This window comes from Chelonia mydas, chromosome 10, assembly GCF_015237465.2.
Source record: "Chelonia mydas isolate rCheMyd1 chromosome 10, rCheMyd1.pri.v2, whole genome shotgun sequence".
NCBI lineage: Eukaryota > Metazoa > Chordata > Testudines > Cheloniidae > Chelonia > Chelonia mydas.
In genome coordinates, this window is record NC_051250.2 from 23,468,187 (window position 1) to 23,494,187 (window position 26,001).

Here is a 26,001-nt window from a genome sequence, read left to right on the forward strand (position 1 = left end):
TGCCCTAAGTATCCATATAGCCAGCCAATCCAGTTACCAGCTAGTTCCCCTTGTTTTTTGTATCATTTGTTAAACTATACATAAAGCTGCTTTATTCAGCATTGTTCTTCCATATCTGCCCTGTTTGGCCTTGCTTCGTTTCAGGCAGTCTGACTCTGCAACATATTGTTGCAGATTCTTAGTATAACTGCTGCGAGTGCCTCCAGGCAGGGGGGTCAAGGACACTTGGGCCTCGTACGCATAGCTGCTGCGAGTGCCTCCAGGCGGGGGGGGGGGGGGCAAGGACACTTGGGCCTAGTGCGAGGGGGCTTCATTGACACTCGTGGTCTTCCATCCCCTCGAGTTACCTAGTAGCCATGCCCCAGTGTCCCCAACACTCTCCTTCCTGGTCAGTTTGTTTCTGGGGCCAGGGCTCGCTTGAGGCTCAGACAGGCAAAGGGGCCAAATTGAAGGTGACATTGTTGACAGAAGGCACAGCCTCCCTTTTTCAAGCTCATGCTTGGGTTAGGGATCTAAGCCCAAATTCAGAGGAAAGTCTTACCTACCAGCTGTCATATGCTCAAGGGCTAATAAAGACATGATGTATACATGTGTCACCTATGAATTTAGACTCCAGTGCAGGAGCTCTTCTAAACTGGCTGTGGTGGGTAAAGGAAACAGCACACCATTCTTTGCTTAAAAGTACCGGTTTGGCAGGAGCTAGTCCTGCTATGCACATACATTCTCATTCCTCCACTTTTGACTACTTTATTTTTATATTACATTAGTATGTAGAAGCAGCTTTGGCCAAATATGGGGCCCATGGGGTTATGCATTCAGCAAACATATGGTGAACAACATTCCCTGCTTTCTCTCAGGCATTTCTTTCTTCTATCTTTAATGTGTTGGCTGGTTTATTTGCTTAGGCGCCACACTTTATGGACAACTAGTAGCTGAAAGCCTGTGCTGTAAGAACTGCGGCAGCTGATCTAAGTAATCCACCATCTGTGCAGTCTCCCTCATACACCCAATGCAATTGTTGCATGAAAGTTATCTGTAGCGGAAGGGTGGTGATTGGCTAAGTTACCTCTGAGATCACAATGGTCTAGAACGCTTGACATGGCATAAATGCAAGCCTTACTGCCACACAGGTGTAATTCATAAATGGCTGAGAACCTAAAAATTGGCTGGTAACAGACCACAAATCCCATTGATGATTAAATGTGGTGATATTCTGAACAAAACCAGCTCTCAGCCAATTTTGTAGCTGTTTCAATTGCTTCACACTGCCTCAACAGATATTATAGGTTTCAGAGTGACAATCCTGGAATCTTATTACATAGACAGATTTTTAATCTAGCCAATGAGCTGGAAAAATGTGTGGTGTTCAGTTTCTCTTAACCTATTTCCTTTCAAGTCCCTTGTTTTTATACTGAGATCTGGAAATGCAATCCCAACTATACCTGGAGACAGTTCTTATAATACAAACTGAAACATTAAAACCCCCCACCCTCCAAATTGCTGTATGTGAAAGAGACAGGCTGTAGCAGTGACTACAATTTGACAATGTTATGTTGTACCTTTCCCAAATCAATCAATAGCTTTTCAGTAAGCTCCTCATTTAAAACCAAAACCAACCCCTAAAATCATAGGAGTTGGAGAAATTATACCCTCTTGTGCTGTACTGAGGCACATAAAACTTGCTCACTCATATTTTTACAGAGGAAGGCTGATTAAATGAAAAATGAAAATTCACATTAGTGTGAGAGCTCATGCCAGCATATCTAGCCAAAGTACACCCAAAGGGAGAAGGGAAATTGCTGATCTCAACCACAGAATAGTTAGAAATAATAAATAATGTCAAACGTCTTGAAGGTTCTTACATAGGAAGGGCCAGATTGTGCTTCCAAAACTCACACATAGGGGGTACCTTCTGCATACATATCTTCTGTTCTGTGTTTGAAATTAACAATTTGAGATTGTCAAATAACAGGCTCAGATATAATTATTTAATCAAAGATTACCAATCAGATTAGTACAGCACTATACAGAAAGAATAGATACTTTACCACCCTTAGCATAAAGTAAAGAGCCAGCCTCTGTTTCTTCCTCCTCTGTCTCTGGTAGGATGGTGGCAGTCTGTATTCCCCACAGTAACTCCTGAACCATCTCTCTTCTACAGGGGGTGAGACAAAAACTCCTTTTAGAAAGGAAAAATACTTTCCCATGATTAATTTTACCATGTGTTCTCTTTTCCTAATTACTAATGGAATTTCTTTTATGGTCCTCAGTTTATCTGATTAGAGATTCCTTGTTATTCATCAATCCAGTCAAATGACAAATGAATTAGAAACATCTTTCAGTGGGTCATTATTTCATCCATTATAGAACTCATCTGTAACAACAAGTACCCCTTATCAATTATCAAGTTTTGTTTACACTGTAGACCAGTGGTGGGCAACCTGCAGCCCATGAGGGTAATCCATTGGCGGGCCGCCAGACAGTTGGTTTACATTTGCACTGCCGCCCACAGCTTCCAGTAGCCATGGTTCACTGTTCCCGGCCAATGGAAGCTGCGGAAAGTGGTGCAGGCTGCAGAGATCTGCTGGCCGCCACTTCCCACATCTCCCATTGGTCAGGAACAGCGAACCGCAGCCACTGGGAGCTGTGGGAGGCTGTGCAAATGTAAACCAACTGTCTGGTGGCCCGCCAGCAGATTACCCTGATGGGCCACAGGTTGCCCACCACTGCTATAGACACATTCGTTTGAGGGGCCTTTTCGATGGACTCCTCAGTTCCCACAGAGTTGGAGGCATCAGCAATAATGAGATACAGCCCACTATTTAAATCACATGAAATTCCTGAATACAGGTCACGTACGGGTTAAGAATCAACACTGTGGGCCTTAAAATTCAAACACTCTTTGCTAATATCATAAAGATTGTGAGAGAATAGTTAATAAGCAAGTGAATTTAACATACAAGAAAAAGAGGACTAAAAAGGTTAATATTTACTAACACTTCCCAGTTCCACCTGCCAGTGGGGTGAAGCAGCTCTGCAGCACCATCGCTCTTCATGATCTTTGCAGGGAATTCCAAGAGTTTAAGACCTGCAAGAAGGGAATGGGGAGGGACTCTGTGAGCTGTATGTAGGAAGTAGGTGGTCCCACATTAGGCATAGGTGAGTCCAAAGGAGAACGCCATTCTCCCACCAGCTCCACAAAGAATCCCGAAAAGGTAGATGTAGCCATGCTACCAATAAGCAAGGATGCTGCTGGGCACAGGCGCCAGCTTCCTCTGGGCCCCACTTGTGCTCAGCCTCACACTCAGCCCCAGGCCCTGCCCACCCGATCCCTTCCCCAAGCTCCCGCTCCCACCCCCACCCCGCCTCTTACCACCCACTTCCACCCCCTCCCTTGAACACACCCATCCCTGCTCCTCCCCGTCCCCCCAGCACCTCCTGCATGCCGCGGAACAGCTGATTGCGGCGGGCGGGAGGCACTGGAAGGGAGGGAGGGGGAGGAGTTGATTGTCAGGGCTGCCGGTAGATAGGAGGCCCTGGGGGGGAAGGGGAACTGGCTGCTGGTGGGTGCTGAGCACCCACTAATTTTTCTTACGGGTGCTCCAGCCCTGCAGCACCCATGGAGTTGGTGCCTATACTTCTGGGGGTACTGACCCAGTACAGGGGCACAGGACCACCACACAGATGACCATGATCTCCAGGGATCCTCCAGGTTTCTGGGTGGTCCCTACCTCTGATCCCATGGGGAGCAAACCCCACTCCCCAACAGAACGTTCAAGGAGGAACTCTGCAAGTGGATCCTCATGGAAGTTTCCTCCCTTTTACCCACTTCTGTGAATTTCACTGCCAGCTGGAGCGATCTGACCTGAAAAAAATTTGAAATTACACATTGCTGGAGGTGCTATACATTCAGGTTGCCCCTCTCTTGAGACCATAATGCACAACCAGCTGGGGGATGAGAAACATGCTACTTTACAAAGGAGGACCCTTATATCATCATATATGAATTGGCCATTCAAAGGCATCCAATTATGCTCTATTTACCCCACTGATCTGCATGCTACACTGCCTCCCTTTTCTGCTGTGCTGCAAGTGCCCTTGCAAAACAGGATGCAGAAAAAACTCCTCAAGAGCCATCTTGATTTTTCCTCTCTCCCTGTCCCCCCTTCGGAAGGTTACTTTGGGCCATTTTGCCTAACTTTCTTCTGCACCCAAGTGAAATGGTGCAATGTTTTTCACATCAAGTTAAATAGGTATTTCAATACTTAAGACTGTCCCCCCTTTTATAAAGTGCCCAGCTGGAGAAAGAACAAGCCACTATACGTGCCCTTCCCATCTATTTTTGTCCCCAATTTTTGTTTTAAAAGTTGTTAGTTAAGTCAATTTAAGATCTTAGATCACTGTAAGAAACTTAAAATGATCTAAGACTTATTTCCAAATTCCTTTACCTGCCTCACCCTTTGACTTTTGGCAACTAGTGTTTGTAATGTGTCATGTGATCAAACTTCCTACTTCACCAGTCTGGATAGCACTACTGTATAATGCTAAAAAAATCATTTCCTCACTATGGATGATCAAAGATTTTCAGCTTTAGTTTAGTTAGTTACTTACTAACTGTAGGATACCATAATGGACTTTTCAGAGCACAGGACATATCTGTGACAATTATTAGTAATTAGGAAATAGGAATTTGAGGAGGCCATGCCTTACATTCTATTTGGTTGTCTTTGGCAACCCTATAAACAAATGAAATGTCAGTTCTAAGAAGATGGTGTTGGAATTTCAAGGAAAAGGTTCTTCATTTAGTCCAGATGAGACTGGATCAACCATGAATGCACATCTGTAGGGAGAGATTCTGCTACTAATCTATCATTACCACTTTTACACTGTGATTTATTTCTGAATTGTACTGTAACATGTTACCTTTGGGAGATTATTTCATTTACTGTGAAACTTCCTATGCTGTCTTTGTGACATCTATGCATGGACTTACTTACAAATAAAACAATGCTTTTCCAAAGTTACTCTGAGTGAAATTCTCTCCAAGGAAGAAAGGTAAAGCCTTTGAATATTGGAATGGCTTGTTCGCCTACTGATGCACTCTGACCATTCAAGGGCAACTATCCATATAGATAATCCTAGTGAAATCAATAGGCATTACTATTGTCAGTTGAACTACTCACATGCAGTATAGGAAACGGAAGCATAGGTCTCTAGCAGATGAACTAAATAGGAATCATCACTAGTTGTCACTAGCGTTTGTTTTTAGCTGTAAAAAATTGTTTAAAAAGAGTCTTACTAAAGTAATCAGTGAAACGAGAAACAGTGAGTGCTACCATAATCCTGACACACTTCACCCCATCACTGTGTCTGCCTACAAAGCAGAGAACCCAGGAGCTAAAAATAGTGCAACTTTTAAACTCTGTAGGCCAGTCATTAGAGGGTGACACACTCAAATAGTTGAGCCAGTCTACCCAATAAAGGGGTGGGGTACATATATAGGTTATCTGTCCTGTTATACTGGCCCACTAAATAGCTTTTATTACCTTTTGGCTTTGAAAAAGAAAATTTGATACATGAGAGATCATGTATTACTCAGTCTAGAAAATGGCATTGCTATTGTTCACAGAAGTTCTGAACACATTTTTCTCCTCTCTGACTAGCAGATAATGGTTGCCTTCCAATGAATTTCATTAGGCAAGTCCCATTTTCAATATTATTCCTCCTTCACTTGAGTGTTGGCACCAGGGGGCTACTCCCCCTGAATGGATCTTTAATGGCTCCCAGGGGAGCAGATTACTGTCATACGAGTGAAAAAGGTCCACCGTAATTAACTTGCGTGCACTGCAGTTTATTTGAGAAGAAATCACACAAACGGTAAACGGTTACATTAAGCACATAACTCCTACGTTAGACATTAAAGAACTACACATTAAGAGCTATCCATTCCTCTTAGTGAGCCTCTCTTTCACAAACATACACAAATTGGCCCTGTGCTAGCCTCACACAGTTCCTGCTTGGCAAACAGAGAAGGTGGTTACCCATTCTGTGGACAACTTGTTCTCTCCCGGTCTGGTCTCCTCAGCCCTCTGGCCTGTGTCAGATTCCCTCAAGGCAAGGCCTTGGCTGCCTGGAAGCCCCTCTGGCTCACAGTCCTACTTGAGCCCACGGAGCAAAGTTTTGGCTACTCTGTCTAGTAGTGTTGCTTCCTCAAGCGTTAATTAAGGAATCCCTCAACAGTAATTTAATTTGCTTGATTTTTATACTCTTTTTCCTCAAAGGCGTCATATGTCTTAAAATAGCATAACTCAAATTGACGTAGCTTAGATCTGTCCCCACTCTTACTCATCTTGATCCGGTGGAGTACAGGAGTCAACGTGGGAGCGATCTGCATTCGATTTAGCAGGACTTCACTAGACCCGCTAAATCGACTGCTGATGCATCGATCGCCACTTGTCAATCCCCCAGTAAGCGTGGACAAGCCCTCAGATACCCTACACTGGAGCCTGTTGCACTGCTGCTAGACTGAAAGGCCAATTCCATAATATGTTCATTTTACTTTAGGAATATTTTAGTTAACACTTTGGATAGAGGAAACATTTCCAGCTGGTCTGATCCTGGCAAAGTGTTATACAGATAAGTTTGGAAGGATTAGATATTTTTATCAGTAAATGTCTATTTCACCATACGCACTCCAACCAATGAAAAATAGTTCCACTGATAGTCAAAATTTACATATAGGAAAGTAAGAAAAATGCTGCTTGAGAAATTAAGAATTTGATTTAAGGATATTTGCTTTATATACTTTGAAATGTGAGGTTGACAATTTGTGTTTTAACAGTTTTAAAGCTTTAACATCTGTCAATTATTGTCTGGTTTCCCCATAATTTTCTGCAACTGTGAAAGTTTAATATCAGTAAAAATCAGTAAAATGCTTGAAAATAAATCTCAATACCCATCAAAATGATAAAAAATAAACATCTAATTCTGCCAAACCTATGTATATAGAGAAGAGTATGCATCTGGCAATGTTTGCAGCTTAGGTCTCCCAGCTCAGAGTCAAATTGGTCTTTATAGGAAAAAAAAATTAAACACAACATTGCAAATTGTCTCCTACCAAACACAAGCATTTTCCACTTAACATTTGCTGATTAAATAACAAACAAAAAAACCCCACCAAAACCATTCAACCAAAATAAACAGGCTTTCTAAATAACTCTTCATTTGCTAAAAAGAGGCAAACTAGAAGGAAACCTCTTAAAATAGTAACATTAGACTTCTTCAGTAGAGTTTGGCATCTACACTATCATCAATAGACATTCTTCCCTTCTATATTTTTTTCCATTCAAATATACCTACATCAGGGGTATGCTTATTGCCATATGATAATTACATGTTTTCTGCATTTATTGCTATGTAATGATCTGGCTGGTTGTTCTGCTTATATGGAAAAGCAAAGAAAAGAAGGTGAATCTAATGTTCAGGCAAGTTCAAAGGTCTAGATTGGGGTGGAAACAAAGTGAAAGGAGAATTAAATATCTGGGAATTTATGCATTACTTTCCATATGAAACACATGGCTTCATGTTAGACTCCAGTTCAGCAAGATATGTAAATACATGCCTAGCTTAAAACATATGATTAATTCCACTGATTTCAGTGGGACTTTTTACAAGTTAGGCGTGTGCTCAAATACATTTCTGAACTAGGGCCTTAGCCCAGTTCAAAAAGTAATCAGCAGGCCCAGGTTATCTTCTCTGCTTCTGGGAGATTAATTAAAGGCTCTCTCCTGGGGAACACCAGGAAAGGAGTGTGCCGGGGAACCCTAGAGAAGGAGTGTGCCACAGAACCATCCCTCTCTTGGGACATTAGGAGCTACTTCACAGGTGCATCTTGGCTGGGAATAGGTTTTGCAGTGTTTGGCTGGGATTGAAGTAAGTGATGAATTCTGACAGCAATCTTGCAATCAATGATGCACATGAATAATTTTACACCGATGAGTAGCTGCAGTGTGTTAGTTCATTGGGGTACTCATAGGAGTGAAGTTACTTATATGCGCAAGCTTTTGCAGAATCAGGCCCTCTCTGCTTAAAAAGCCCAATCCAACATCCAGTGAAGTTGATGTAGCTTCATTCCCTGGGTTTAGCATGCTAACACAATGCTGCTGAATGTGTTTCCTAACACTGCAGGGAAATTACATTAAGAAGTCATCTTTAAAAACAAAAAAACAAAAACCCTCCTAATTTTGAGCCCAAATTAACTGACAGTGTCTCTCTAGTTTTCCCAGACAGGAATGTGCCACAGTGTAACTAATGCTCATATACAATGTATTTCCCCAAATTGAAAATTATACACTTTCATATGCTGTAGATAAAAAGCTAAGATGGTCATTGTCCAAAATTGAACACCTACAGTTTTGAAACCAATCTGCAGCAATTTAAGGAGCATTGTTTAAGAGAGTGAAATATTATTTCTATTGAAACAATTAATTTTTCTGCAAAATTCCTTGTATGGGGATGAGCCACATAGAGGTCTCAAAGCAGTGGATTTAAGAAAGACTAAGATGTAGGACAGAGGACAAAATATAGAGAGGAGAAATGTATTTCCAGTATGTGATGTTAGTAAATATTTGTAAATGGGAGGGAATAAGATAGTTAAAAGGAGGCGTGAGAGAGGGCTCTCCACCTTACAAAAAGAAACCTCATATAAAAGCACAAACAGAGGCAAAGCCTGAGGTTTTTACTCAGTTTTACTTTGTACACACTCGGCTGGTTCTCTAAGTCAATTGTACAGATAACTATACAGTTACTTGTTTGGTGGTGACTATGCCAAAGGCTGTGTTAAACCTCTAAGCATAGCTGGCGTGAGCCAGATGTTCCCAGGAACCTGAGCACATGTCTGCACGGGGAGCTTATGCAGTTAATAACAATCCTCTGCAGTCTTTCAAAGCAACCTGCTTCCTGAGTGCAGTTGGTTTGTTTGTTTAATAAAGCCAACCTGAGCATGCTTAAGGGTCCTTTGTGGATAATGATGTCCTCAGTAGGCTTTATGACAACATCACTGAGTCACAGAGGATAAAGCAGTACCTGCAATAAAAGCAGCACTGGCCAAGAGATACAACCATTCCTGTCTGGGCTTTGAACTTCACAGGCTGCAGCGTTTGAGCTACAAAGTAAGGGTGGGTGCATGAGGTAAGGAGCAGGATGGAGTTCCTTGGAACCACTCAGACAGCCAGCTACTGTGGCCCCAAAAAGAGCTACTTATTCCCTGAGCCAGTCTGCACCAGCACAACTCAGGACAGTTACCAGTCTTACTACCTGCCAGGTTACCGCTACCTCAACTCATGGAAACCCAGCCTGTTTTACAGAGTATCTGCAGTCCCCACCAACTCCAATGAGCAGGGGAATATGCGAATCTGTGCCCCTTTGCGGCCACCCACTATACTGCCCTCAGTGCGGTCTGCCTTATATGCTCGCTACTCCCCCCGCGACTGGTACCAGGCAAACACGGTTCAATACAAAGGATCGGAGTCCTGCCGGCACTGGGCTGGCCGGCTGAATGATGATTCCTTGAGACTGATGCAAGACAAAGACCAGCTGACCCACCAGACACAGGACAACACTGGAAGAAGCCTAGGACAGAGACTGTCTGACATCGATTTTTGGAGGTCAGAGCTGACCTATGAGCTAGACCGTCTGCTGACGGAGATTCGTGCCCTGGAAACAGCCAAGAGGCGGCTGGAGTGTGCTGCTGATGAGGCACAAAGGCCACTGAAGGTGGGTCAGAGGTAGCTGCTGTTCTCTAAACTGCTTTGGGGCACAGGCAAAGCAAAGGGATGGAGTTCTAGCTTAATACTGAATGTATTAGTATGTCTAAGCCTCGCTCTTATTTTTACCAAAACAGAGCCCTAGAGATTGCATTTTGAAGATCTGAGGTGCAAGTTAATTCCAACAGAAAAACTGCACTAACATGGATTTAAGTTTTGCTGTATAGGAATGGACGTCAGCAATCACTAAAAACATAGGAAGTCTAAAGTTAGAGTTTATAAAAGCTTGTAGAATATTATCTATGAAATTATTTCTGTCAAAGAAACTTGTATGCAAGTACAAATAAAAATATCAAAATTCAGGATCATGGCCTCAGGTCCAGATCTAAGGTATTTAAGGTTCCTTGATTTCAATGGAAGTTAGGAGCCTAAATACCTTTGAAAATCTGGGTTTTAGTCACCCACATTCAGTTAGGCCCACTAGATTCAGAAAGGCTGTCCACAGATAACTCTATAATATCTCTTAACAGAAGTATTCCCATGAACAGAAGGTTAGTATGATTTCATTTGTTACTGTTGTTCAAGACACATGAATGCAACATGTATAGTAGAGATGGGCCTGGAAAAGGTTTAGATCCTAATCTCATTTTCCTATTTAAATATCCTACATATGTACAGATCACTCTCTGTAGTATGTAGGTTTGACTCAGGGGTTTTGGTATGACCCAGTATAGAAGAAGGTTGTAGACACAAAGCTTGGATTCAGATCCAAATTACTCCAAAGCTCAGATATGTTGAGGTATAGTGACTGGTTCTGGTCCATCTAATTATTATACAGTTGATTACTAGACAAAATTATGACTGCAGCTTGCCCTTAGAAAGCAAATGCCAACAGAGATAAGCACGAATCACAGACATGCATCCGTTATATACAATGAAACCACCCCAAAGTATCAAGTACAATTCTGTTCCACCTTTATTAGAAGGCCACCTCTTACCAATCTGTTCAATGATCCCTTGACAAGTAAATTGAAGTTCCTTTGTAAAGTGCAATACTGAATTTGATGCAAATTTTCCTCTGGTTTGCTTGCAGGTAGCCTTGGAATGCTTATATAACCGTGAGAAGCGGATGGGGATTGACCTAGTACATGATGACGTTGAAAAGAACCTCATACAGGTATGATGAGACTTGTTACTTGATGAATTAATCTGTAGAAAATAGCTAAAAATCAAAGCGGGTAGTTTTTATTTGGACAAAAAACACAAACTCTCTCTGGAATTCAGTTGCAAGACTGAAAAGGAGGGGGAAAACACATCAAGTTAAGGAACTCCTAGTCATTTTGAGAAATTAATCATGAACATGATTGTTACTTTTTGGCCATGATGGGTAAGGTGTCAGAAAGCTTTAGACACTACACCACAAATTCCCTGCTAGTGTCTCGTCATATAATTGAATACCCAGGTCAATCTATCCTGTGGGAAGTTAGTCAACAGGGAGAGGCGGGGAGGGAGCTAATGTAAGTGAGCTTATGTGAATGCAGCAGGGGTCATCGAAGAGGGGAAGCTGGGGTGGAAGGATGAAAGAATACTCCTTCTTCCTTACCCCAAGAGCCAGGAAAGAAAGCTTCATTCTGGTGGTTCCTCCAATCACTGCTCTGGAGCAGTCATCTGGGAAGCTATCTTTGGGCTTCATCTGTGTAGCCACCTGTAAGGTAGTGTACTCACCACCCATCATATCCTCTTGTGTCAGGGTGCAATGTTGCAAGTGGCCCTTGTCTCCAGCACCTCCTGCAGGCCATCTGCCTCTCACCAGCTCCATAGCTTGGCTCTCCAGCCAAGTCATATAAAGTTCTGTTATCTTCTAGGGTTCACAAAACATCCCAATACAAAAGAGCCTTCAGCCCCCTCTTGGACTATTCCTCAGCCCGTCCTTCAGGGTCAGGCTTCAGTCCCAACCTGGATTCAACATTCCTTCTACTCAGCTTGCATGCCTCTTCCTCAGGAGCGGTAGGGGAGCCCAGGCTCACTCTCTACTCTGGGTTCCAACTCAGGGACCCTATATTAAGCAGCTAGGTCTGCTGCTTCATACATGCTGCTGCTTTCCTGGGCCACTTCCTACCTCCAACCTCCCTTCTGCTGCTTCCCCGCAGCTTGTGCTTAACACAGCCTCCCTTTGGTTCTCAGGCCTCTAGCTTCTCCCTCGGTCCTTACAGCTTTTCTTTTCTCCACTCAACTAACCCTTTTCCTGTCCTTTAGGGGCTGACTCACACACTGTGGATTTCTCTCTACAGAAGATTGTGGTCTCCCTTGTAGCTACCCCCCTGACTGTAAGGTCCAGGAGTCTAATGATCCTATTCTAGCTCTGCCCCCCTTCCTGGCCCTCCAATCAATCAATCAATCACAGGTGTTCTACTTGGCACTTAGTCCCATCAGGCCCCCTTACACTCCTTGCTTGGCTGACTGACTCATCTGGAAAAAAAAACTAGCTGCTTCTGAGGGTATATCCACATAAACCATGGAGTGTATGATTGCAGCATGTGTAGACCTGTGTGAGCTAACTTCAGTCTAGGTAAGCTTAGGCATTGATAGCGGTGAAGCCACAGCAGCGTGAGCTTCAGTTTGGTATATGAACCTTCTTGGAGTGCTGGGTAATTACTCAGGTGGCGTGGCCATACTAAAGCCCCGGCTGCTATCACTTCATTGTATCAGTACACGAGATAGCTAGATTAAATCTACCCGGGGTATGTCTACCGAGGCTGCAATTACACTCCCTGATTACAGTGCATACATACGTTTAGCGGGCAGTGTCAGAGCTGGAGTTCATGGTACAAAAAAAAAAATCACCTTATTGGGAAAGGTTCTGAAGAAAGTATTGGAATTGTTTTAAGAGCATTTGGAGGCATGTTTAAATCTGAGAGTATGAAATACATGATTAATTAAGCTCTTTGGAGCAGAGACAGTCTTTTTGTCCTGTTTGTACAGTGCCTACCACAATAGGGTCCTGGTCTATGCCCAGGATTCCTATGTGCTTCAGTAATACCACTACTACTACGAATACCGTCCTGTGCTCTTTTAAATTCAAACTGGCCCCATAGGTAGTTACCTGTTGGTAACCTTTGGACCTAAAGAAACCAGCCTTAGGAATTTGCAGTGTGAATACAACTATCATTTTGTTCAAAGTCTATGCCAATGTGCGATCACTGTAAGACAGAAGAAGGTCTACTAAGAGGCGCTCTTGATATTTTAGTGTGTGTGAACATGAACGTGTGTGTTCTTAGAGGCTCTCTACGTTTCTAGGCATTGTCATGGCAGAGGTTTGGGGCAGAGTTAAAGTTGTTCAGGTGACTGCCTGCGCATTTTCTTATTTTCCATCATTTTTTATATTTTTTTTAAACTGGGGACCTTGATTTTGAATTTCCAGCTTTGCAATATTTATGATTTTTACACCCTTATGTCCAGGTTTAGATGATCAGACTTAGTGTCTACCCAACATCAAGGGAAGGTTTCTTCCTAAACGACTTACAGTTAACCACAGAAGAGATTTAAAGGGGCCACATCATTAAAGACCAAATCCAGAACACGTAATTGTGGGACTTGCATGGTAGCAGCAAAGGCAATATGGTAGTAAAGGCTCATTACTTAATATCAGAGACGCTCATGTCTAGAAGTTGCTATCTTCCAAAACCACACTGAACAAATACTTTTTTTAATTTAAGGTGTCTTAAAGACTTCTTAAACCACTTAAGGAAATATATTCAGAGTTTTGTAAACTATTGTATATAGAAATATATCTTACAAGCTAGGTATGAAGGATACAATGGACTGAAGAAGGGAAGCAGTGGGGCAATACAAAGGCAAAATTAAGTTTGTTTGGGAGACCATGATTATGGTCTTTACATGGTTTCCAATATGGTTTGTTTGAGTTTGGTTTTCGGAAGCCAGGTGAACTTCAGCTTTGAAGCTCTTGGCTAATATTAGTCCTTCTGAAGAAAACTACAACAGTATTCATAAGGAGTTTTCCCCTGAAGCGAGATTTTTCTCAAACTAAACTCCAAGATAACACCATTTTTTCCCTCCAGGAATGTGAGTGAAAAATTAAGGAGTGTGGGTTAATGGTCTAAACCTCAGGTGTGAAATGTCTCTAGCATGCCTAAGTCAAGCAGAATTTGAGCCTATATTTGTTAGTGTAGTCCTATCTACTAATGTGCTTGATATTACATAAGCCATAGACACAAGTTGTGTCAGTGCTAAGGTGCAGCTTTATTGCCCAGAAGAAGAGATAATAGGAAATCAAATGCTCCCTGTTTTGACTGGTGCACAGTATATCATATCTCAGTACTGCCAAAGAACATTCTCGACTTCCCTAAACGCAGTTAGATACATGATGTGTATGTATGTATTCTGCAAAATAGTTAAGTTTATTTTATATATACTGAAGCAAATTAATGTAATGACAGTATTGACAGTTGGACATTTTTCATTATAGGAGGTTGACTTGTTCAAGTCTTGTCAAGAAAGAATGAGAAAACTTGCAGAAAGAATTGATCAACAGTTGGGGTAAGTGTTTGGTTTTAAACCCCATTTAAATGAAAGAGGAACTGAATCCAGTACTGGAAGATATTTTTAAGGCGGATTGACAAGTGCAAAAACATAATAATGTGCTGAATAGAACTGGGTGAAATTTTTATGGCTAATAGTTTATTTGCTGAAAATTACAGTTTGGGGTCAACCACAACCGTTTGTGAATTTAGGTAGAAGTAGGTGAATAGTTTTGGCTAGAGGGAAAAAAGGTAAAACAATTTTCCCAAAAATTTGAAACATTTCATTTCAATATTCTTGAAATGAAATGTTTAAACTTTTTATTTCTAGATGTTTCTAGCTAGATTTAACTAGCTAACAAACAAAAAAAAGGGGGGGGGGACCCACACCAAAAGAAAATAAAACATTGCATTTTGGTTCAGACAATACATTTTGTTCAATAATGTTTTTGTTTTTCTTTCTGAAACAATAAACAAAATTGTTGGTTGATTTAAAACACATTTTTTGAGTTTTTGGTTTGGCCATCAAATGGAAAAATCAGTTAGGTACCCTCAACTTCCAATTCCCATTGTTAATCAGAGTCAAGTGCACAGCACCTTGCATGGTCAAGCCCTACAATCTGATGAGTCCTTTGATATAAGAGGATTTACCACCAGTTTGGTGCTGTGTGCAATAGTTTTCACAGAATACTGAAAACCAGTACAATAATTCCAACTACTGTATCATGTACAATAGCTGCATGCAGGGAGAAGTGAATTTTGAATTATAAATCATAAATGTTAAAAAGTATGTTTCCTGTATGTGATAACTATTTGCTGGATGACTGGTCGTTTACTGTACAGTAAAGGAGAATCAAGCTAGAGGGATTTTTGGCCTATCAGAGCGTCACCATTTATATCAGTGAGTCAATATATGGTGCTCACTATAGTAGTAATAGGATAAAAAAGGGACAAACAGACATTTGAGAATATAGCAAGTTTCACTGTCAGAGCCTTGTGTATAATATGCAATTTTATGCTGGGATTTTCAAAGGCATGAAAGGGAGTTAGGCATCCAATTCTTATTAGGAACTAGACCTCTGGAAATCCAGTCTTAATGTAATAGGAATTTAAAGGAAAAACTAAATCTAATAAGAGTGAAACATGCAGAAATGCTGGTAAAGGACTGATCTTTATTTCCTTGCTTGCATCTACGTGAAGATGACTGTACAGATATATGGGAACAGCCAAGTATTAACTGTTCAGTTATTTAATAAAAAGTGTGGGGAAAAAACAGATATCCCACTAGTAACGCTAACTGAGGGTCTGGTCCTGAAAGTGTTATGAATGCATGAGTGCAAGCCATTTGTATATTGGGAGTTCCTCATACAGCACAAATAGCTTCAGTCCTGGAGGATGTGGATGGTACATATGCTGTGAGCTGAAGCTTCTGAAGAAAAATGTAACTCAGCTTTCACATGCCATGTTGAACCTGAAATCCCTTGTTAATTAAAAGGAAAATCATAATTCTTATGACTAAATGATGCAAACATGGCTTATGTGCCACACTGGAATAAAATTCTGAAGGACTGAAGTACTTTTTTTACTACAATATTCAACTGAAAGGGGCAGTTTAGCCCTCGAGTTTTTCCTGCTACGGGTACCCCATCTATCTTGGCCACCTCCTTCCTGGCACTCTCATACCTTGAGTCCTCCACCTGGTCCCATCCAAAAGTCACCCTTCCAGATAAATCAAACTGGAATCCAAGCAGATCAGCAGATATGTAGAAGTCACTGAGATATTGTGGAATGGATTTAGATTCTCTTTATGGATAAAGGTTTTATAAGAAGATTGTTATAATGGAATATGTTTATTTTCTTTCAGAGTTTATTAAGCTATCTTGGGAAATGTAAATTATTCTAGAATAATTAATATCTGATTTGATAAGTCTTATTACATTCACTTCCTTCAACTACTCAGTAATGATATGGACAAACAGATTCATGTTTCTATTCTCTCCCTGCTAGTGCAAAACTGCCATTAGTATGCTTGCTTCCAGTTATACATCAAAGGGAGGTGATTATACTTAATGGTTAAGTCACATGGGAAAGACATATATAAATAGATTTTATAATTACTTTTCTTGTCAATGGTACTGTTATAGGTGTCAAGCTGAGGTGCATGTCTGCCACTTATTATTGCAACACCTAAAATAATTTTGTATTTAATACTGATCAAATAAAAGCCACGTTTATATTTTTGCAGCATGAATTCTACTCACTTCTATTGGCTGTGATTTCTAAGTTAACTTTGATACAGTTTTATGACCAAAATGAAAGATACTGATTATAATGTTTCCATTGAAAAGTATTGACAGAAGATATATTGCTGAGTTTAAATGCCAAGATACTAGCAAACCTCTTACTACTGAGAGAAATAGGGTCTTGATCTTTCTCCATCCATATCTTTCCCACGGAAGTCAAAGGGCCTGGTGTCCCCTGCTGTGGAAGAAGCAAAAAGAGAAGTTATTACAAAAGTTCCAAGTGGCTAAGAGAACAGAGATGGAGTCACATATCCCCTCCTTCTGGGCAGGATGAGCAGTAACACTAGAGAGGCAGGGTGTGGCTTTCTACCCACCCAAAACTTGACTAGCTTTAGATCAATCTGACTCCAAAATCTGCAGGGTTGGGAGAGCTGAACACTGTACTTGTCTTTCCATTCTGCCTCCCACCCGTAGCAACATAGCTGGCTCAGGTGTTCCTGTTCCAAGTTTCCTACCTTTTTCTCTCCAAGAGAGGAGGATAGAAACTCCAAATGCTAGTTTGTCATGCCAGCTACAGGACTTCTCTACAAGTGCATAATGCATAAAACAGCCAATCTTTATCTCTATCCCTTCTGGCCATCCACCCATCACCAAAATGATGATGATTTTTAAATATGTTGAGCTGTCCAGATGGCAATACCAGAGTTTTAAGTGGTGGGGCAGGGAAGATCCCTCATGGATCAGTAAGTGGTTAAAAGACAGTAAATGAAGTGTAGGAATAAATGGTCAGTTTAACAGTGGAGAGAGATAAATAGCAGGGTCCTTCAATGATCTGTACTTGACCCTTGCTGTTCAACATAGTCACAAATGATCTGGAAAAAATGGTGAACAGTGAGGTGGCAAAGTTTGCATATGATACAAAATGATTCAAGATGGGTAAGTCCAAGCAGATGGCAGAGTTACAAAGGAATCTCAAAAAACTGGGTGACTGGGCAACAAAATGGCAGATGAAATTCAATGTTGATAAATGAAAAATAATGCACATTGGAAAACCTCCTCACTATATGTACTCAAAACGATGGGGTCTAAATTAGTTGTTCTTATTCAAGAAAGATCTTGGTGTGATTGTGGATAGTTCTCTGAAAACATCCACTCAGTGTGCAGCAGCAGACAAAAAAGCTAGAAAAATGTTAGGAACCATTAGGAAAAGGATAGATAAGACTACAGAATATATCATAATGCCACTGTATAAAGCCAGGGTAAACCCATACCTTGAATATTGTGTGCAGTCCTAGTCACATCTCAAAAAAGATATTGTGGTAGAGCACCAGCTTTGCCTCGGGGGGTCCTGCACTTCTAGGCAGTTAGGATTTGCCTTAGAGGTGTGCTGTGACCCTCAGTGTAGCCTCTCTCCCCTCCTAGAGGCAAGGGTTACAGCTTACTGAGTCACCTTCATCATCGGCCAGTCAACAGGTTTGGTGTAAGAACCCTCTTTAGTCCCTGTCTTCCTTCTCATGGAGCATTTGTGTAGTGCGGGAGTTGGGGGGAACCTGAGCACGCTGTCTTCTCCGGGTTCCAGCCCAGAGACACTAATTGGCAGCAGAAACAGGTAGTTTTCCTATACTTCTGGAGCTATAGCCCTTCCCTGGGCTACTTCCCCAAACAGACCCTCTTAGGTACCTGACCACACTTGTTCTCCCAGGTCTTTTACTGTGCACCTTCTTTCACCCAGTCTTCCCACAACACACCTTCCTACTCCCAGCTGCTACCAGGCAGCCTCTCTGAGGGGGCTTCCTTTTAAACTAGTCCCAGCCGGTTCTAAATGAGCATCAGGTGATCTGATTAGCCTGTTTCCTTTGATTGCTTCTAATCAATTCTTAACTGGTTTCAGGTGTCTTATGGAGTCTGCCTGACTTAATTGCTTCTAGCACCTTCCTGACGCCCCTGCCCTGGTCACTCAGGAAACAGAAACCTATTCATCCAGTGTGTTTTCCTTCTACCAGACTCCTGCCTCCAGCGGTCTGGGTCTGTCACATATCCCTCCCCCCCGCTCAACACCGATGGGTTGGGCAGCTTTGGACACCATACAGTGCACACGTGACAAACCATCGGCATCACCATGGTGGCTCCCTGCTCTGTGTTGCATGTGAAACTGGAAAGGTTGGAGGGAGAACCACCTGGTTTCCCTGGAGTTCTTCTCCATGTTTCGCTGCATCCATTGAAGAGGGGCATGATCAGTTACAAGGACAAATCTATGCCCGAGCAGGTAGTAATGTAACACTTCCATGGCGATCCGCTCAAACGGAACTTCGATAATCGATAGGAGTACCAAAGGGGGTCTTAGATGTGGACGAGGGCTGTACAATTGACATTTGGGACAGGAGATGCAGTACTGATGGACATCCTCATGTACCCCCAGCCAGAAGAACCTGCACAAGATTCACATCTGGGTTTTCTCCACCCCCAGGTGTCCTCCAAAAAGGTGACTGTGGACAAGGTTTAATATTGCCCTCTGGTGTTTCCAGAGTACTAGGGGATGGTGTACCTCTTCTTCTGCATGCGCACGACCCGGTACAGGAGGTCCTTCTTGATTATGAAGTACGGCCCAGGCCCTCGAGTTTTTCCCACTACGGGTACCCAATCTATCTTGGCCACCTCCTTCCTGGCGCTCTCATACCTTGAGTCCTCCACCTGGTCCCATCCAAAAGTCACCCTCCCAGGACTTATCAGCCGGAACTCTGAGAGGGATCTTCTTCTACCCTCTTGGCTGGCTCTGTGTGTGTGTGTGTGTGTGTGTGTGTGTATGGGCGGGGGGGGGAGGGAGTGCTGGAACCAGTTTCTGAACCTTCCTGCATCTCAGGGTCCTGCCTTTTAGTAGCCCGTGTCTGCCCATCTACACAGGTGGCCCTTTGTCCTTGTAGCAAACGCCTTGGCAGCCCTTCTTTCCCTTTTGGTCTTCTAGCCTCCGCCGGGGGCAGGGAATCATTCCTGGGATACTTCCGTGAACACTGGGGGAGAACATTCTGCTGTGTAGGCCTCCCTCAGTTCGGGGAGTTCCTCTTCCTCAAACCCCTCGAGTGCGAGCAAACCCAGTTTCCAAACCCAGGAAAATCTCTGCCAGTGAGCATGGGATAGGGGGGGTGTGGAACCACCCCTACTTTCACCTGAGTGACATTTCCCTGAATTTCTAGCTTTACTGGTATGATGGGGTAGTAGTGGTCACGGAGTGTGCGGGAGTCCGGGGCCTGCACCCCTCTTCCTGGGATTCACTGTGACTCTCAGCCAGCCAGTAAAACAGAAGGTTTATTGGACAACAGGAACACAGTCTAAAACAGAGCTTGTGGGTACACCCAGGACCCCTCAGTCAAGTCCTTCTGGGGGAGCAGGGAGCTTAGACCCCAGCCCTGGGGTTCCCTGCGTTCCACCACCCAGTACCAAACTGAAACTAACCCCCCCCAGCAGGTTCTCTCCTACAGCCTCTGTTCACATTCCCGGGCAGAGGTGTTACCTCCTCCTCCCCCTCCTGGCTCAGGTTGCAGGATCTCAGGTCTCCCATTCCCAGTGAAACTCCCCTGCCACATTCCCAGGTCAACACTCCCCCCTCCCTGCTGCGTCACAGTAGCTAACAGTCCCATGGACACGTTACCCCTGTACATTTAGCTTGTGTTAACTGGCTGCGCTTTACTAGTTTACCTGAGATCAGGGTGATAGCACTCCTGGAATCTGCGAGCGCCACGGTTTCTACCCCATCCACTTTTACCGGCCTTGTATATTTGTGTGGGGTGACTGTGAAGGTTGAGGAGGGAGCATGGGCCACTCCAGTCCCTGAGATTACACTGCGTGGGCTCTTCGAGGTTGGGGCACTGGGCCGTTATGTGACCTAGGTCCCCACTCCCATAATACCTATAATTACTTCTCCTGTCCCGTGGGTTAGGAGGTTTAGCCTTGGGGTTTCCCCACCCAATCCAATCCCATCCTCCCGGATTCCCATCTGGTCTTCGGCTTCCCTCTTCTTCCACCTAGAGGTCCTTGGGTGTCTGGTCACCTGAACCCCTGGGGTTGGCGTTGGTCTCCTGCCTCGTACAGGGCCTTCCCTAGGTAGATGGGTCAATTTCCTGGCCTTCAATCATCTCTCTACCAGCATGATTGTTTCGTTGTAGGTGGACTGGTTGTGCTGGCCTACCCCACACACAAAGGTCTGGTGGGAGTCTCCGCATAAATTGGTCTATGACCAATGTCTCCAAAATTTTCTCCGAGCTGAATGCCTCAGGCCGTAGCCACTTCTGAGCAAGGTGCATCAGATCGAAGAGCTGAGACTTCGGTGGCTTGCTGTCCTGATGCTTCCAATCATGGAACTTCTGGGCCCGTACGGCTGCCATCACCCCTGATTGGGCCACGATTTCCATCCTCAGCCGGGGGTAGTTAGCTGCGTCCTTGGAAGGCAGATCAAAATAGGCCTTCTGGGCTTCTCCACACAGAAAAGGGGCAAGAATGCTGGCCCACTGGTGCTGTGGACATGCCTCATGCAGAGCAATTCTTTCAAAAGACAGGAGATACGCCTCTATGTCATTCCCGGCTGTCATTTTTGGTAGATAGCCTGCTGCCCTTAGGGTTTGTGTCCCTCCGGGCCCTTGGATTCGGTTGGAGAGGGTCTTTAGTTGTTCCACTACCTCTCGAAGAAGAGCTCAATCTTGGGCGGCTTGGTTCACTAGCAACTGGTTGGTTTCTTCTTGTAATCAGGTAGATTCCTGACTGTTGTGGTAGCCCCTGCCCTGGTCACTCAGGAAACAGAAAACTATTCATCCAGTGTCCGGTGCGTTTTACTTCTACCAGACTCCTGCACCCAACCGCTCTGGGTCTGTCACAATATATTAGAACTGGAAAAGATATGGAGAAGGGCAACAAAAGTGATTGGGTATATGGTACAGCTTCCAAACAAGGAAAGATTAAAAAGACAGGGTCTGTTCATCTTAGAAAAGACATGAATAAGGGGGGATATGATAGAGGTCTATAAAATCATGAATGGTGTGGAGAAAGTGAAAAAGGAAGTGTTATTCACCCCTTCACATAACACAACAACCAAGGATCACCCAGTGAAATTAAGCAGCAGATTTAAAACAAACATAAGGAAGTACTTCACACAATGCATAGTCAACCTTGTACTCATTGCTAGGGGATGTTGTGAAGGTCAAAGGTATAACTGGGTTCAAAGAAGTAAGTTCATGGAGGAAAGGTCCATCAGTGGCTATTAGCAAAGATGGTCAGGGACGCAATCGTGTGTTCTTCCTGGGTGTCCATAAGCCTCTGACTTCCAGGAGCTTAGACTCGATGACAGGGGATGGATCACTTGATAATTGCCCTGTTCTGTTCATTCCCTCTGAAGCACCTGGCATTGGCCACTGTCGGAAGACGGTACTGGGCCGTCTACTGGGCTAGATTGACCATTGGTCTGATCCACTATGGCCATTCTTATGCTCTTATGGGGGAGAGAATATGCCATAACTACCACTTCCCTAAACATGCTCTCTAACCCAATTGTCAGTGCAATAAGCTCATGCTGTCCATGCCACTATGCAGAGGCCAATGGACTGTAGGATCAGGTGGGCAGAAGTCAGGCTATACAGGACTGAAATGAAAGGAACCAGTTAATCTGTAAGCAATGCCAAAGTAAATGTGCTGATTAAAGATGAATTATATTTTAATGTTAAGAACTTGTTCTTTGCAGTATCAACAGAGATGCACAGCACGCACTAGAGAGAGATCTTTCTGACAAAAATTCAGCACATTTTATTGATGAGAAGTGTTATAACCTGAGGAACACATCGGACAGCATCAGCTTCTATCATGGAGTGGAAAAAATAGATGGAACGTAAGTATGAATAGTTATTGTACTCTATTGTACTCTTATTGTGCCTTATATGCCACCATGCCATATCTCTGGGGCAGATTCCTGTGCATGCCTTAATGTGCATCAGGGTCTCGCCTCTTCTTTAAGAAGTTATATAGAAAGAAAAAGAAATGGCCTTTTCCTTAAGATTGCACATTTTGCCTTGGAGACCTTCCATTACCCTCAGTTATTACCTGCTTTTTATTTATTCCTTCATAAGCCTCAGGGTAGATCTACGCTACAACAAAATACAGGCAGCTGGCCTGTGTCAGCTGACTCAGGCTCATGGGGCTCAGGCTGCAGTACAATTAAATTACAGTGTAGACACTTGGACTCGGACTGGTTCCCGGGCTCTTGGACTCCGCAAGGGGGGAGGGTCTACACTGTAGCACTTCAGCATAGATGCTACCTACACCGATGGGAGGGTTTTCCTGTTGGTATAGTTAATCCACCTCCCTGAGAAATGGTAGCTAGGTCAACGGAAGAATTCTTTTGTTGACCTAGTGCTGTCTACACTGGGATTTAGGTCATCTTAACCACACCGCTTAGGGGTGTGGGGTTTTTACACCCCTGAGTGACGTCGCTGAGTTGACCTAACTCTGTAGTGTTACCACACCTATAACTGGATCTAGCTCCCTCTGGAGTTTATCAACACCCTTCAGTCATCTGGTGAAGGGAAGATTAAATATTTACCAATAATCGGCGACACCACCAGGTTTTGCTGGCAAGGCCTCTTTGAAAGCAGAGGTGGCCCAATGAGGAGCTGAATCCCATTTACCTTCAACCCTGTCTCCACATATTTGAAACTCTTTGTTTCTTTTTAAAGAACATTGTTTGAACAAGTAATTGTCATGAAAGCCCGGTCAACATTATTCTTGGAGACGTGTGGGAAGTTGGTCATCTCTGGTCCCTGTACATAACTTAGTCTGTAGTGAGTTTTATCTTCCAGCTAGAATGGTCCTTTAAAGCCGTGGGAATCTTCGCATGGATTCATGCAGATTTTCCCCCACTGTTTGATTCATAAATATTTGCTCCCTTCAATTAAAAAAACAAACAAAAATCAAAGTAAAATTCCTCTCTAACTGCAAAGTGTGATGTGATTTGGGTCAAAACCATGCAAACACACACCAAACTTTGTACTACAAGGTTCCATAAAATAGCCCAGGGTTACTTGAGAATTAGGTCTCTGGACTTGTCAAATTTTTTTAAACCATTCCATTAAATTGGTAGCATTGAGAAAGTTCGGCATAGCTCGACCTTTATTTTCTGAATTTAGATTTTCAAAAGCTAATTTAAAAAAAACCAACCCTGGCACTAGTCAGTTAACGAGAAAACTACTGATGACTGAAGAGAATCTGTCCTGAGGGTAGCCTTAGATGTAATGGAGAGACCTACATCTGGCTTAAAAACTACAGGAATAAAATAACTTCATGCAACAGAGGGCAGTGTTTGTTGTGCTAAAGACATATTAGCTGCCTGGTAGAGATCACTTTGCAATGCAGCATTACTTGTGATGCTGAGTCTACTTCATACTTACGAATGAGAGGTAGCACTACCTGCAGATGTCTGCTCATGGGGGAAGAAGTAAGACTGATGAGATAATATCTTGCACCGGATCAACTTATGTTGGTGAGAGAGTCTATTTATTTAAATAGTGCTTTTCATAAGGGATCACACTTACTACTGAAATGCAGGCATCTCTGGGGTGGAACTTGGCAATCATTCCACTGGCTCTAGCAACATGACACATGCTGGGAATTGGAGGTGAACAAGAATATTCTAGCTAACTGAGGTAAAAACATCCAGTGGGTAAGTTTTTTATACTCTTGTTACTGTATAGCCATTTTCCTCGTATGCCCCCATGTTATCCACAGCAATGCCATTTTCCATTAACATGTGATTGAAATTACATCACATTCAAGCATACCTGTTCCATTCAGGAGCATAGCAAATGTATTCTACCTGAACCATTCAGCACAGTCCACCAGATAAATTATAGGCTGGGGAAATAGTGTTATGAACCAATTAAGATATTCCGTCAAGAATAAGACCTTCTAGGAAAATTGTTTTTATTATAATTCCATCAGAGCACAAAAGAAGACAAAGTGCACAGAGATGATCCAGATCGGTAGCTGCAGGCAGGGTTGGCTCCAACAAGCATGGTTTTTAACCTATAAACTTATGCATCTAGCATGCTGATTTATGCATGATACTGTGATGTCATACTGTGTGACAGAAGCTTTTCAGGACAACTGCCTAAATAAAAGTTTGGCATTTGGGTGGTTTAGTTTTCAGTGACAAGAGCTGCCAGGTCTCCTGGCTTTGTAAATTTATTATTTCAGATCTGAAAGAGAGAAACCCCAAGGAAAACCATAAAATATCTATTGAGAAAACAAAAATTGTCAGGATTGTCTTTTTTTCCCCCTTCAGCTGTTAACATTTAGCCCTAGTTTTCAGCTAAAACATTAAAGAAAAAAATAAGACTGGAACTCTAGCACTAGTGAACAGTTCTTTAAGTGGTTAGATTCAAAGATGTCTTTAGAGGGAAGCTTGGGGTAGAGGAAGGTAGATCCAAACTCAAACAGAAGCTTGACTTGGCATTTCAGTTTAGTCATGAAGATCTTTGTTCATTTTTGTAAAATTTGAGCATTTTTGTTTTGACGGAGACAAGATCAAGTAGGCTCCAGAGAGCATTAAATAAATGAATTTAACTAACTCAAAGGAAGGCAGTGGTGCAGTTCCACTTTGTAGGGTGTGTCCTTTGTAATGCTGCCACATCCAGGCTAGCTTTCTGTGTTTACCTTTCCATAACAGCCTTTAACATTTGCAGTTGTACTCTTACTGAGTAGTTAGCAGGATGAGTTGTAACTGTCTGTGCAGCAGTGTTAGCTCTGCACCTTTCCAGCTTTTATGCCTTGTGGGTGCCTTATTTTTCTTGTTGGATTTTCTTTAATTAAGCTAACTGTGGTTTTCCACAAAAGGATCTAGCTGTATCATTCCAATCAGCCTGTAACTGCAAGGGATTCTTATCAATTTTCATTTGACAAGGGGAATGAATCATTGTCATATTTCGGGAGAAGTCAGGGGAAGGAGGTGCAACTAATCCCGTTGCTGAGAAGCTAATGCTGAAAACACATGAGATCAGAAAAGTAATGGTGTGGGAGAGAGAACTGGTTGACATGGCTCCTAACACACATTTACAATGGGGATATAGGGAGGTCACGATCCAAATGAAGGGGTGAGCCTGTTGAAAATCCACAGCTGCAGGGTACAGGAGGTTTGGATACTGAAAGTCAACCTACAATTTTGTTTTGACTTATCCCTCACACACCTATGATTTTTGGTGGGAAGCTATGCCAGTATCTACACACATCATCTGGACACAACCTCCCACGAATTCTAAATACACATGTTTGCAGCTACATCTGGTCAGAAGAATTCAGCTGGAACTGTATTCTGTTGGATTATGCAGTTCTGATGATATACAAACATTTTGTGAACGCCGGTCATTTTAGTCATAATTTAATTTTTGAAGAAAACCTGGGGAAAAAGAATTCCAACAGTGTTGA

The 26,001-nt window shown here is 42.8% G+C and overlaps 1 protein-coding gene and 1 long non-coding RNA gene across 2 annotated transcripts in view; one reads left to right on the plus strand and one right to left on the minus strand.

Annotated features, from left to right (window-relative positions):
- Positions 1 to 1,506: 1,506 nt before the first annotated feature.
- LOC114020779 lies at positions 1,507 to 16,782 on the minus strand. Its single transcript, XR_005227215.2, has 4 exons — positions 16,701 to 16,782; positions 3,732 to 3,865; positions 2,998 to 3,088; positions 1,507 to 2,155 (listed from the first exon to the last, which is right to left on the minus strand). It is a non-coding gene; the product is annotated as an uncharacterized LOC114020779 (long non-coding RNA).
- TEKT5 (tektin 5) overlaps positions 9,202 to 26,001 on the plus strand; it is a 58,442-nt gene continuing 41,642 nt past the window's right edge. Inside the window, exons 1-4 of the mRNA XM_007053808.2 lie at positions 9,202 to 9,774; positions 10,858 to 10,941; positions 14,251 to 14,321; positions 22,271 to 22,414. Of these exons, the coding sequence (XP_007053870.2) occupies positions 9,202 to 9,774; positions 10,858 to 10,941; positions 14,251 to 14,321; positions 22,271 to 22,414 (872 nt within the window). The remainder of the gene's footprint in view (positions 9,775 to 10,857; positions 10,942 to 14,250; positions 14,322 to 22,270; positions 22,415 to 26,001) is intronic.